The sequence below is a fragment of the Mauremys mutica genome, chromosome 8 (genome assembly GCF_020497125.1).
Source record: "Mauremys mutica isolate MM-2020 ecotype Southern chromosome 8, ASM2049712v1, whole genome shotgun sequence".
In the NCBI taxonomy this organism is placed as follows: domain Eukaryota; kingdom Metazoa; phylum Chordata; order Testudines; family Geoemydidae; genus Mauremys; species Mauremys mutica.
This window is the reverse complement of record NC_059079.1, coordinates 98,919,833-98,934,463: the sequence shown is the minus strand read 5'-3', so window position 1 is coordinate 98,934,463 and position 14,631 is coordinate 98,919,833. Positions and strand designations below refer to the sequence as shown.

The 14,631-nt window shown below is 43.4% G+C and overlaps 2 protein-coding genes across 3 annotated transcripts in view; one reads left to right on the top strand and one right to left on the bottom strand.

Annotated features, from left to right (window-relative positions):
• Positions 1–7,147, bottom strand: part of JADE2 (jade family PHD finger 2) — a 210,528-nt gene extending 203,381 nt beyond the window's left edge. Inside the window, exons 1-2 of one of the 2 annotated variants that reach the window (XM_045026036.1) lie at positions 6,905–7,147; positions 3,063–3,136 (exon numbers count right to left, since the gene is read on the bottom strand). The gene's annotated coding sequence lies outside the window, so the exon portion shown is untranslated. Of the gene's footprint in view, positions 1–3,062; positions 3,137–6,763 lie in introns of both variants that reach the window. The other variant, XM_045026037.1, reaches the window with a different exon arrangement.
• A 65-nt stretch (positions 7,148–7,212) lies between these two features.
• Positions 7,213–12,305, top strand: CDKN2AIPNL (CDKN2A interacting protein N-terminal like). Its single transcript, XM_045026040.1, has 3 exons — positions 7,213–7,450; positions 8,603–8,702; positions 10,909–12,305. Exons 1-3 carry the CDS (start codon positions 7,245–7,247, stop codon positions 10,918–10,920), a joined length of 318 nt encoding a protein of 105 aa, XP_044881975.1. The 5' UTR covers positions 7,213–7,244; the 3' UTR covers positions 10,921–12,305.
• The last annotated feature ends 2,326 nt before the right edge of the window (positions 12,306–14,631 follow it).

The window sequence follows — 14,631 nt, the reverse complement described above, 5'->3', positions numbered from 1 at the left end:
CTATAAAAGGCAGCAGGAAATAGAAGAGGGACTGGCTCCTACAAGGAAGACCTGGATAGTAGGGGAATTAAGAAGTCAGAGCCAGGAGTCTTAATTCAAACCAGGTAAAGCCTGGGAGTGATTCTGAATTGTGACCCAGGTCTAGAAAGTAGGGCTGGGGACTCCCTACCTAAGTGGAGAAACACACTGAACTGGAGTTGGGATCTGGAAGCCCAGTGTGTAAGGACTCAATAAATTGCCCCCCAGAAGAGGAATGTTTTAATTACCTCTGGACTGAGTGAAGTAGTAGGGGGCCTTGGAGAGGGGAACAGAAGCAGGGTCCTGCAGAGTGACCTCTAGCTGTGAGGGAGTGCTCAGGAGGCAGCTGACCCTGCTACAAGCATCATATGATACAATGTTTAGGCCTTGATTAAAGTCAATGGGAGTTTTGCTTGTGCAAGAACTCTAGGATTGGACCGTAAATCTATTATGCTAAACCATAAACCAGAGGTGGGCAAACTATGGCCCGTGGTGCTGCTGGCACCATGTCCCTGTGGCCCCCGGGCGGGGGAGGGGAGTAGAGGGCTCTGCGTGTTGCCTCCAGGTACCGCCCCAGGCAGCTCCCATTGCGGGGAATGGGAAACCACGGCCAATGGGAGCTTTGGGGGAGGCACCTGGAGGTGCGGAAAGGGCAGCACATGTGGAGCTCTCTGCCCCCCCATCTCTCCCAGGGGCCGCAGCGCTTCCGGGAGCGGCATGGGGCCGGGGACAGGGCAGGAAGGGAGCCTGCCCTGGCCCCAGTGTGTACCGCTGCCACCCCGGAGCCGCTTGAGGTAAGCGGTGCCGGGCCAGACCCCGAACCCCTCCTGTACCCCACCCCCCAACTCCCTGCCCTAAGCCCCCTGCCTGCACGTTCATGTTCTCAAGCACCCCTCCTGCACCCCAACTCCTTGCCCTGAGCCCCCTCATACACCCTGCACCCCTCCTGCACCCAACCCCCTGCCCTGAGCCCCTGCTGCACCCCACATCCCTCCTGCACCCCAACCCCCTTCCCTCCCACAGTCTGCACCCCTCCTGCACCCCTGCCCTCAGCTCCCTCCTGCACCCCAACCCCCTTCCCTGAGCCCCCTCATACACCACACACCCCTCCTCTGCCCAAATCCCTATCCCTGAGCCCCCTTCTGCACAACACACCCCCTCCCACACCCCGCACTCCTTCCCACACCTCAACCCCCTGCCCTGGCCCTACATACAATTTCCCCACCGAGATGTTGCCCTCGGCCCAAAAAGTTTGCCCACCCCTGCCATAAACACACAGGCAAGGCCCCCAAAGGTCACATGTAACAGCAGAACTTTCACTTTTAGATCATGGTGAAGGAAGAACTCTGGTCACTACAGAACTAGAGGCTGTATACCATATTAACAGTAAAATTTGTTCAGAGAAGCTTCTAAATGTACAAAGAATTTACAATTATAGCAATATTTCAAAAGCACACTCCTTCCACCCAGTGTCTGTGGTGCTGCACAAGCAGGTTAAAATAGAGAAGTCAACAAAACACCTTCCTGAAAGCATCATGGGAACCAATGACAGCCACAAATAGGTGTAGCACAATATGCATCCAAACCAAAAAGTCACATTCTTCTTACTAAGCACTTCACCACATTCAGCAGCAAAACGGGTCTACCAAAACCCCTCCATTGCAAACCTGTTTCACAAATACCAGCTTCAATCCTCACTAACTGAGGGAGGATTCATTTATAGCCAATTCTTTCTGTGACTTTCCCCAACCTACTAACATCTCTCCTATCTGGATTACACCTCAGCTAGCTAGACCTCAGCCAAACCTCAACCTCCTGTAGACACTGACTCATCTACAATGGAGTTATACAGCTGAGTATCATCTGCATAACCTATATACTTTATCCCATTTTTCCTTACTAACCATCCTCACAGCTTTGTATATGCGTTGAGCCAGAAGCTATGTCCAAACATAACCTGTGGTAGCCTGGGTGAGGGAGTCTGAAGACTGCAGATATTACCATAGCTGCTTTACCAGGACCAGCTTGATTATCTATCCAAAAGCCAGGAGATTCAGTGTTATCCGATAGCTAGCTGGTGAAATCATCATAATTATGGATCCATTTCTTGACTAGAGATCTTACCTGCTTGAGATCACCTGGCACCCAACTCTCAGAAAGAGGTAGTGACTGTATCACTGCTGACCTTTAGCACCCAGGAGGGATATTCAGTGGCCTCCTGAAATGTCACAGACACTTCAGGGAAAGACACTGGCCATAAATCAAACAGAGAAGACTCTGCATTTGTTCCCTCAAGAACTGCCCTGCAATAAGTGTCATGCAGATTCATCTTAATTTGAATGCTTTCAATCTCTTCTGTTCTCTTTGTTTAAACTACAGAACAAGCCAAGCAAAAACACACACGTGCAAACGAAAAAACAGCAACAACAAATTCACCTAGATATGACTTATCTACTCCTGTCCTTCCCCAGTGAATAAACGTCTTGCTCTTACTCTCACTGAATTTCCCATTGGCAAACTCCTTTAGATTTCACTTAGGAACAGCATGAGGTCCACAGCATTTAACCACAAATACCTGAATTCCACAAGATCACTTTAAAGATCTCTGTAGACAATAAATTTCAGGCTCCAAGGATGTCAATAAAGCAACTTTCACAAGCATCAAATGTTCAGTTTACAAAATAGTTAATGGGTTTCAGGGGAAACTAGCACAATAAAAACACTTGAATAGGGTGCAGTGACCCATTCAACAAGTAAAGTAAGCAGCCTTTTTAAGTGAAGTTGGACATAATCTGAAAGCTAGAGATGATTAAAGAAAATCTCTCACCAGCACATCACAAGGTCAGTAATGTGTAAACAGATAATAGCAAGAGCTGTGTCACTCATAATTAATTCAAAAGAGATGGCATTTCTATTTTCTTTTATGTTTAGTAACAAAAGACAAGGCAGCCTCTCCAGAAATATGAAAAGGGCTGTATTTCAAAGTCTAAACTCCCCCAACTCTACTCCCACCATAATATCAAATAATAATACTTAGCATTTACCAGACATCTGCTTGAATGATTGAACTCTGGCCACAGTCCCAACCCTATGGTCTTCTCTCCATACCCAATGAGATCTGAATGAAAACAAAAGAAATATTAAGTCAATAAAACATTCATTACCTAATGTAAGGCTTCTAAAACCCTTAATGGAACTTTTGAATGGTTTTGTGGACATACTGACCAAGATAGAAGACATCACATCAGATTTGAATTATTCATATGCTCAGGATGAGCTTTGTTTAATCAGAGGAAGCAGTATGTAATTCACTGGTGTGCGTATTTACAAGTCCCCATCTGTGTCCAATCCACAGAAGATAGGAGCATGTTACAGCATCAGCTACAGCACTTTAGCTCAAGATATAGTAGTTCATGCTTTTAACTTTACAGGTCCCCAGTGGCCAGTGTGTCATCCAAGATGGTAGTTGTCACAGTTACTCAAACTGGACAAGACACAGTTAACACCCCTTTAACATCATGAGTTTAAGATTCATTACTCCATTTTACAGATGGAGAAACTGAGGCATGAAGCAGTTACGTGACTTGCCCAAGATCACAGAAGTTAGTGACTGCATCAAGAGTAGAACCCCAGGTAGACTGAATTCCAATCAGTGGCCCCACCAGCCCACCAACTCCTGTATGCAACAGCTCTTCTTGACATTGCTGTGTTTATAGGCAGGAATAATTCATTATTCATTATCAAATTCTAGACTGTAAAATTCCATGCTGGAATTGACAAAAGTATTTTATTTATTTTACTGGCCTTCTCACTGGCCAGCAAAAAGCATTCTGCATACGTTGGAAGAGCAACCAGAAGGTCAGAAGGAAAAGGCACAATTTGCCCCATCTGGGACACAGAAGAGCATAATTTATTTTTAAGAGTCTTATTCTTACTTTGAAACAGGATAGAGCTTTCACAGAATCTGACTTAGAAATGTCATACTATCACAAATATAAATAAGTGATTGACACAGACATGGGGAACTGGAATATTAATTATCATTGGCAGGATAGTTCTAAACACAGAAGATAGCCTGTTTTAAAATCTTTATTAGTACTGCAGAAACATAGAAGAATGATGGAAAATCTCTGGAGAATATAGCAATGTCTATAACCTTTTGATGTTAATTACAACTGTTATGACAGATAATTTAAAGTTGAGGGGGGGTTCTCTGCTCATGATAACTTTGATTTGACAGAGACTCAAGGTGCAAGAGGAACACTGGAGGGTGGGGGGGGGGGAATAGACCAAAGTTTGAATGTCATCTTGAATACTTGTATCCAAACTTGCTAGAGCTTTTCAAAATTCCATAACATCCAGCTCAAAGAGCCTTCCCCAAACCTCTAGTACCCATCTTCACTAAGAGAAGTCAGACTGGAGTTCATAGTGCAGCATATATTGTTTTTAAAAGAACTGCTCTGTCCTTTACGTTTACAATGATTTGAGAAGTGGGGATGTTTGGGAGGAAGGCCTTTTATTTAATTCTTGCCTATTTCTGAGTCTAGCTCCTTCCTCCTTTTCCTCCCACCGTACTTTTCTTTAACTAGTTAAAATGTTGTGGAGTTTACGGTGAGATTCATAAAGGTATTTAGGTGCCTAAACCTGAGATTTAGGTGCCTAAATCCCAGCTTTAAACTCCACTGCAAACCACAAAACTCGTGTCAAACCCTGGAAATGCCTAAACTCACTTGGCACCTAAGTTTTCAGAGTAAAAATTCCCTTGGCCCCCATGCCTAGAGAGAAGCACGTGCACTATTGCCTCCCAGTGGGCTTCCAAACTTCTATATCCCACCTATTCCACAGAGCAATTCACAAACCACAAGAAGGTAGGCATTCGTTGAGTGTGAGGCCCAATCCAGTAGGCTGCCTACCAGATTGGGTCCCATTCAAAACCCAGCTGATGGAGGATGAGGTGGTGGTCCGAATGCCCACCTTATAACTTTTACCTCAGTGGTTAGAGCACTCACCTGGGATGTGGGAGACCCACATTCAGTTACCCCCTCTGCCTGAGAGGGAGAAAGGATTTGAACAGGGGCCTCCCACCTCTCAGGAAAGTGCTCTAAGCACTGAGTTACATTATGCTGAGCTGATGTATATTCCTCAATCTCTCTTACTGAAGCTCACCACTGTGGACAAATGAGTGATTGGAGCAGGGGAACTGCACCAGGGTCTCCCACCTCCCAGGCAGGTGCCCTAACCAATTCAATAACAATTTAAGTATTGAATCCACAGTGGAGCAGTCATGAGAAGGTTATGCTGCCTCTTACTGGACACATGTCAAGAACTACACTCTCTGTCCCTCAATTGCTTTAATTACAGGCTCAATGCAAAAAATATTTTAAAATCTATGTATCTAATCCTATCTAGTAGGCATTTGTATGATACCCAGATTATCGAAGTATCATTCTGATGGATCAGTCAGGTTTTTTTAGGGAGCTTCTAATTGCTAAATATCTAAAGTTTTATTTGTTTGACACATTGAACTCACTATTATTTCAAAACCTCCCTGCTCCCACAAGAAGCTAGGGATGTGCCATCTCAAACTGTGATTTCATCACATCCCACTGCCTAAGGCCTTGATCCTGCAAATACTTATGCATATGCTTAACTTTACCAGTAATCCCAGTAGGGACTGTGAGAAATAATGGTGGGACTGCTCACAATAGTAAAGTTAAGCATAATGCGAGGGTAAGCACGTTTGTGTTTGCAGCATCAGGACTTACGTTTTGGTCAGGTCTGCATTATTTTCTATACCTCTATAGACTATCATGTCACCTCCCGTTAATCTGCTCTCTTAACTGAATAGTCCTTTTCCATTGCTTCTCCTTTGGAAGACTTTCCAAACCTCTTAATTTGTATTGCCCTTCTCTAGACAACTTCTATGTATTGTTTTAAAATGAAGTGTCTAGAACTGGACACAACAATCAAGATGAGAGCACACCATCAATTTACATTGTCCTTAAAATATTTTCCATCATTATCCACCCCTTTTTGATCACTACTGAACATTTTAATGAGCTAACCATGGTGACACAGAGGCTTTTTTCTTGAGTAATTAATGCAGAACCCAGCAACACGTATAAATAGTTCAAATTGTAACACCCAACATACATCACACCAGGCACTTGCCCGCAGTGAATTTCATATGCCAACATGTCATCTAATCTCCTAGCTTTAGTAGGGCCTTGACATTCTTCACAGTATTTTTGAGTTTGGAGCAGTGGTTCTCGGCCTGCTGCTTGCAGCCCAAATCTACAGTCCACGTGGCATCTTCAGGGCCAACAGGTAGTGTGTGAATATATACAGTGTGTGTGGATGTGACCCACATAACATATAGAAAATTGCATATGCGGCCCACAATAGGAAAGAGGTTGAGATCCATTGATTTAGAGCAACCCAAATAATTGTGTGTGACCTGCAAACTTTACCCTTTCATTAGTCACCCTCATTCCAGGTCACTAGTCTAGCTTTTAAGGCAAGCTCTAGCTGGATTCTTGAAGGCATCTTATTATTCATCTACTTCTGCCCTGAAGTCTGGCCATTCATCGTTAATCGCTGGGCCTGATTCTCTCACACTCGCGTAAACCAGGAGTCCTGCCCCTGACGTTAGTGGCTGGCGTGACAGGTGTCAAACCAGAGGAGCGGGGCAGGGCCGGGCCGGGCTTTTCGGTTTTGTTGCTGAGCCCCCCGGAGGGACGCTCACCGCCCGGTGACTGCGTAGGCCCCAGCCCCGCGCCTGACCCTCACCCGGGCCGGGCATTCAGCTCGCAGCGGTCCCGGGGTAGCTTAGGCTGGGCCTTCCCGCTCCCCGGCTCCCGGCACCGCCTGGGCAGCGGCCACCGACCTGCCGGTGGCCACTAGCGGGGCGGCTTTCCCGGGTCAGTGTCCGCGGGTCTCGAGCGGCTCCGGCCCGGGGGCCCAGATACAATGTCTGGCTCAGGGGGCCTCTCAGCAATGGGGCTCGTCCCCCCGCCCGCCGCGTGAGCCCGGGTGGGGGAGGGGCTCTGCGCCCCGCTGCTCAGAGGCGGCTGCGGCAAAGCGCAGCCACCCGCGCCGAGGTCTTCCAGCGCAGTCGAGGGTGCAGGCCAGAGCGGACTTGCGTGGGCCGCTCTAGCCTGACGCTTCCAGGGGTCGGTGGTAGCCGCTTCCGGTGCGCGCTGCATTGTGGGTCAGTGGTAGCCGGGATGGTGGGGGAGGTGGAAGAGGCCGAGTTTCCCGAGCGGTTCCGCTCCTACTCGGAGAACGAGAGGCACTGGCAGGCCCGCCGCGAGTTCATCCTGCGGAACCTGCCCCCGGACTGGGCGGGGGAAGCGCCACGGCCCGCCGGCCGCATCGACCATCTGCTCTCGCTCTCCATGGTGTGGGCCAACCACCTCTTCCTGGGCTGCAGGTGGGGGGCCAGCGACTCCGCCCCCGCCCCCAACACCCCCCCCCCGGTTGCAGGTGGGGGGGGGCAGTGAATCCGACCCCGGGTGCAGGTGCGGGCCATTTAGTGACCCATCCCGCACCCGTAGAGAGCTGGAGGCAGGTTCCCCCCACCCCCTCCAGTGCAGCCAGCTCTCTCTGCTGGCAGAGGCAGCCCACTGAACCCACCCCCGGGCTAAGGTGGAGAGTCCTTGGGAGAGGGTCAGCTGCTCCATCCTGCCTCCGCCATTCTCCTTCCCCTACACGCTAGGTTAGGACAAGGAGAGACCCCTGTACACGCCCTTCTTCAGCCATCAGCGCGCCTCCTGGGTCTGAACGTCTCCGTCGCTGCTGAAAAGGGTTGGGCAGGTTTACCTGGGGGTAACTAACGTCTGTGAGCAACCCCCAGGGAAACGCACAGTGAAGACAGCACGAAGGCACTTCAGTTTTACCACATCAAGGCAAACTTGCTGAGATCAGCCCCAGGCGGGGGAGAGTTTATCTTGCTGTAGAACTAACGCACCTTGTGTCTTCAGTATGTGTTTACCTCGGGATAGCTCACGTGCATTAGTTATCACCAAGTTTAAAAAAAAAACTTCTGTTTGTTAGTGATCCTTGCCTTGTTAAATTGAGTTAATGCCTCTCGGGTTAGCCTAGCTACAGTGAGAGCATCACATTGCAAAACAACACATTGCAGCACCAAGTGACTGGATTAGCATACAGCTGAGTTAGCACTGCATTATGAGCGCCAGTGTTAGTAGGATCCAAATTTCAATATGCACCCCAAAGTTAAGCGAACACTGTCAGGAAAACTTTTGATCTAAAACCCACAACCATGACCAGCATGGCTGTGTCTGTAAATGTGCAAAAGGTGGTGTTATTAAGTTGTATAACTTTGGTTTCAATACTGTGCTGCTGCAGAACTAGTATGGAACACCTGTGGACAAAAACTGTATGTATTTAAATTTTGATAGACCTACACAGGTTGAGAGATGAATGTTTCATTCAGCTTCATAACTGATCAGAACATACATCCTTGCCATATTGAGACATTTGAGGGTTAGTTTTATAATACAGTGCACTGCAGTTTCGTAATGTGGGATTAGTAATTTTTCACAGGCATTTATCTTTATTATAGTTACAGCAAAGACCTTTTAGACAAGGTAATAGAAATGGCTGAGGGGATTGAAGTTGAAGATGTACCACAGTTTACTACGCGTGATGAAATAATGAAAAAGGTAACTATTCAGTTTAGAATTTCAGAACTTGCTTTGTGGGGATGATACAATGTCAAATTTCCAGGTTTGTGTGATGTACAGAACCAATAAGTCTCAAAAAAAGTATGCCAAGTACTTGTTCCTAAGAGTTCTGCTTTACTACTCTAAAATTCTCTCCTCTCATTCTTGTGCTTCTTACAGTGTTCTTAATAACAACATCCCAGAAGTATATTACACATGGATCAGTTATATATTGGTGGTGGACCTACTAGCATATTTGCAATATTTGCTTTTCAGTTTCAGTTACTAAGGAAATGTTGGTCAAATGTATCTCTACAATTTATTAAAAAGCATTTTTTTATCCATTCTGCTAATTGGAAACCACTAATTTCATTTTTACGTATTTCACTGGAAGAATTGTATCATCAGCTTTGCAAGTGCTATGTACTCCAAAAAGTACTGTGATGAGAAGCTAATTCCCAGAGGATTAAGGCCCCAATCCTGAAACACTAGTGCATCTGCTTAGCTGTAAGCATGTAAATAGTCCCATTGACTTTAGAAACTACTTATGTGCTTAAAGATAAGCATATATGCTGGTGTTTGCAAGATCAAGGCATTAGTCTTATCTGGCTGGGTTGTGGGTGAACTGGAATGCTTGTATATCTCTCTTACAACTAGATGAGAAGTAGAGCTATAAATGAAAGTACTATGACAACCAAGTACTAAAACCCCAAAACAAACTAATAAACCTCTGTGCCATAGAAACAGCTGCCTGTTGTTTTCTGGCAGAGTTTGAATCACCACATTTAAATTATGGCTCAGGTTTTTTAACTCAATTTAACTTCTCTCTCTCTTTCTCTTCCACACCCCCCCTTAGGAAAAGACAAACAAACAAATAATGGTAACAGCTTCCCAATAGGGGAAGCAATTGAAATTACTACTTTTTTAGACAACATTTAGAGGCCATAAGTAGATATGCAGCTGTCCTTCATGTTGATTTTGGAAGCTTTATTTTCCACATTCAAAGCCTATTAATATCATGACTCTAAATACTTTTTGTACTCTCACACTGCCTCATTTAACACCACCAAAAGTGTCTTCTCATGAATAAAATGGTTCCAAATTGTTATATTCTGAAAATGGGGGTCATTTTTGGTGTCATTATTAGTGGAGATCTCCTGTATTTTTATCATTTTCTAGGATAGCAAACTCTTAAGTGAGCAGTTACTGTGAGATAACTGGGATTTTAAAAGACAGCCATTAAAATTATGGATATGATTTGTTTGTTCTCTTAGTTGTTTAACACTTTTTGGATATATAAGCAGGTGAAGAGGGGATTCCAAATCTTATTAAATGACATTTTTACATGGTTATGCTGAAAATACGTCAGCTTTTATCTCCCAAAGTTAGTTCTGGGCTTTACAGGGAGTTAAACATTAATTTAAAATGCAAATCTAAACAATTTGGATTATTAAAATCTAGTTGCTTGCAAAATCACTTGAAATTTCAAGACCAAACTCTGTGTGTGCGCGCATGTGCACATGCACATGGATGCACTTTTATTCTTATTTAATGGGGATTAAATAAAACTATTCCGTGAAAACTCTACAAGAAGTTACACTAGGAAGTAATAAAGTAGGTTTTGTGTAAGTCTTGTACTCTATTATGCTAAGGAAATCCTCTAAAGCTAATGTAGGTAAAAGTCAGTGTGAGTTGTTCATGCTGTTTAAAAGTAGTTTAAAACAGAATGTAAATTTTCATTCAGTGCCAAAGAATGCTGAGCAGGTTGTTAGTTTTACTTTCTTGGCAGCCATATTTTTACAGTTGGAGAGGGTTACATTCAGAAATGAATGAAGTTCAGATCCCACAATTACTTTATTCAGCACTACAGCCAAATTTGAAAATTGCTCTATGGGTTTTGCTATTTTAAATTTAGAACAAGCTAACTATTCAAGTAACTGTATTGCTAACTGTTTGAGGAGTAAGATTTTATTTTAAGTATTTCGATTATTGCCAGCAGATGTAAACTAAATATGCTCTGCCTTGTGAATAACAAGAAATAGATACTAACTGTATTCTACAGAATTTTCCGTTGCAACATATCAAGTACTCATATCTCCTTTCTACCTAATATTTCACTGGAGTAAAAATTCAGGTATCATTTGCTTTCACTACCATGAGCATTTCCATATTACAAATACATAACTTGTTTTCTCTTTATTTTTAGCATCAACATTAGTACCTGCGAAGAAGAGGTCTCAAATTTTTGTCATGATACAAGATCAGTTTATGTGGAGGACCCAGTGTTAGTTGAACATACTGTTTCTAAAAGGACTCCCTATGCTGTACCCCTAGGGAAAGGATTTTTTTTAAAACTTTGTGCCACTATGATGATGGATATCCACTTCCAAAGCTTTTTAAAATGAGAGAATCAGGTTTTTAAACAATTTTTACAACTCATTGATTCATAGAACAAAGAAAAAGATATGATGGGCTGTATTTTCCCCTTTCACATGAAGACAGGGAAGAGTAATAACTCCCAGAAAAGAGGGGAGAGGGGCTGGGGAGCTGCAGCATCCCCTCTTCTGTTTGAGTACAATTCTGTCTAATGACCGATGAGTCCAATTTAGGATTAGAGGCCATGGGGAATACTTGCCTCAAAGCACACACCCATTTAGGAAAGCAGGGGCTTACACTTCACTCTCAGTTGAAAGTAAGGGGATGTTATAAGGCTGTTTTGACCATTGACTAATATTGTTGTTACCCAGGTTTCTTTCTGTGTAACGGGAAAGGGAGGGCATGGTGCACAAAGTGGTCATTACTCTGCTCTTTCCCTTCTATATGCAACTTAGATGAGTCTGTGGTGATGATAAATGTCCCAATTAGCTGATTTTCCCCTTTGCATGCCTGCATCACTCTTCCCCAGAGTTTCTCTCTACTGCAGGGGAACCATAGGAGTCTAAAAGTAACACAGAATATTCTCTCTTTTAAAAGTCTTTATTTTTAAGTGTTTTATGCCACATTTTTAAAGTTTTTAGAAGGCCTAATAACTGTGTCCATTCAGTCACTAGAATGAAAATTTCAATCATGAAATCTGGATAACTGTCTTGATTTTTAGCAATAAAATCATGTTCCTTTCCTGTAAAGTGAATTCCCTCTCTTGAAGCTTTATTTAGATAAAACATATCTACTGCTGTTCTGGCAGGATCTGATCCAAAGCCCATTGGAATCAAGGCCCCAGAATGCTTTAAATTAGTAATCTTCCAAATGAATAACAATTGCCATAGATTTGTTTACATGTATCTTGTAATCTCTGGGAAATGTCAGGGGAAATGCTGAAGGTTTCATCTGAACAGAGGCTTAAATAGCATAAGTGCCAGACCCATAATCAGATCAGTTACCAAAAGCATTGCCTCCACTGATAAATTACCTCTCTGGGAAGCCCTTTCTAATCACCATGGAGTTACAGTAGCCATTTCATAAATGAGGTCAAGATCCTTTGTGATCTGGACCTAAACAATGGGTTTTGTGCTACAGCAGACTGAACATTCTGCAGTAGCTTTATTGACATTTAAAACTGAATGAATGTTTTATTGCATTAAATATAAAAATGAATACAATCACTACAGTAGCTTGTGTTGTTTTGATATTCAATTTATTTTGTCTGTCCCTGCATTTTCAGTATACTACAGACTGTACTGACCAATCTATAATTGTATCATAGACGTAATGGGAAGCTGGAGGATTTTGCATGTTGGGGTAGGGAGTGTTAGGGCTTTTAAAATCTAGATACTGCAAAAGGAGGCAGTTTGGGGATTCTGGGATCAGCACATTAGCTGAATTGTTCTGCTCATTTGATCAGCAGTAGCTGCTGACATTTAAATTAGTAGTAGTTTTCAGAGCCAACACCTCACTGACATAAATGAGAATTCAAACTTCATGTTCAGGCTGCCTGAAGACTTGGGAAGACAATACATCAGTTTATACAGAGTACATGGGTATTGGTGTTAGTAGCACCACTTCTACATAGAATAACTGTTGATATTGCCAATGTTTTTTCACACTCATGTTTTAAATCAACACACACAGTTACAAAATGCATATTTAAAAGAAAAGTTAATGTCCTGGCTCCACTACCCCCTATATCTGAGCTTCTGTGTCTAGGGACTTCATGCAAATGTACTGGACTTGAGTCAGCATAGTGTGGGGCAGCTGATGAGGCTGGACTCTGTAGTCCATGTCCACAAAGGTTGTGCTGGGCTGAGAGAGTGGAAGGATGACATTGTGACTGAAGCACAGATCTTGAAGTCAGGAGATCCAGGTTGCCATGTAGCACTAGGTAAAGTCACTTCCTGTCTCTTACAGATTGGGAAACTGAGACACAAATGGAGATAGTACTTGCTCATCTGACAAGGGGATCGTAATGGTTAATTCATTAATGTTTGTAAAGTGCTTTGAGATTCTCTGATGGAAGGTGTGGTAACAGTGTAAAATATTCTATATTAGAATTTGGTTGTGTAGGGTCAAGTTTCCTTGTGGGGAAGGGATAGATCACTGGCTGGGGGTTGTGCTGTGGCTTGGGAGAGGGAGGACAGATGACCTAGAGCCTGTTGGTTCTAAAGGTTACAAAATCTCTCAAATTTGCTGACACCTTGTACCCTAAGTCTGAGGTTGAGGTATTTTTCAGCTGTGTTAAATACACAGTCTTGGATAGCAAACTTTCAACTCAACTAAGGTGTCATGATTTGCCAGTATTAACCAGACATTTTAGAAGGATATGTTGTGCTTTTTTGATTTCCAGCTGTTGCTCTGAATGTGCTTTAGACATTAGCTAATTAAGCTACTCGGTCTGAGGGGATTAAGTGAGTTGATCAAGGTCTCAGGATTTGTCTACATTTAAACCACTACAGTGGCACCACAGCAGCACGTCAGTGTAGACACTACCTATGTTGATAGGAGTTCTGTTGGCATAAATTCTCCATGTCCCAGAGAGGTGGTAGCTAGGTAGATGGAAGAATTCTTCTGTTGACCTAACACTGTCTACATGGGGTTAGGGTGGCATAGATATGTCTGTCACAGGTGTAGATTTTTCACACCCCTGAGAAAGAGAGCTATGCTGGTGTAAGTTCCTGGTGTAGACCAAGCATCAGAGAGGGCCAGTGTCAAAGCTGGAAACAGAACCCAGATCTACTGACTCCCAATCTTGTGTTCTTAATGCAATAGTTGACATACATATGCTCTTGCATTTATAACATTGCATCAAAGTCATGGTGTAAGTGAAGGTTCTATTGAAACAATGTAGGAAATGTTAAAATGCTGAGTGGAACAAGCTTCTGATTTTACCTATTTTGTGAAGGCACGGGTACCCACCCCTCCCCTCCCCCCAATCGTAACAGGAACAAAACAAGAACAGTAGGAACTGATTAACATCTTTCTATTGTGTTTAAGAATCTGATCAATGTCAAGACAATAGGGAAGCAGGGGCTAGTGGGAATAAAACGGTTGTGACCTAAAATGAAAAAAAATTCTAGGCATTAGTGAAGCATTTACAAATTTCAAATCTCCAATGAATGGAAATGTCATTAGCCCCTCCATGGGGCTTTACCAGGCCCTCTTTATACTACTCATCACCCATGTTTAATACAGCAGTGCTCAGCTGGGTGTAATAATAAACAGTAGGTTTGGTTTATTAAGATTTACTAGAGTTCCAAGAATGCTTTGAATAATTTGAATGAGCTACCAGCTTCAACTTACAAGGGTATCACAGGGACAATAAAAGGAAAATCCGTAATATATAGCAGAGAACTGCTGCTCTGGCCAACTGCTAACCACACTTGGATGAAATACTGAGCTGTAAAACATGTTTAAAGTGGAAGGATAACTGCACTCTGAAAAAGCATGCATATCTCTTAAATTAGTTTATTGCAGCTTGCTTTCAGGAGTTTCTATA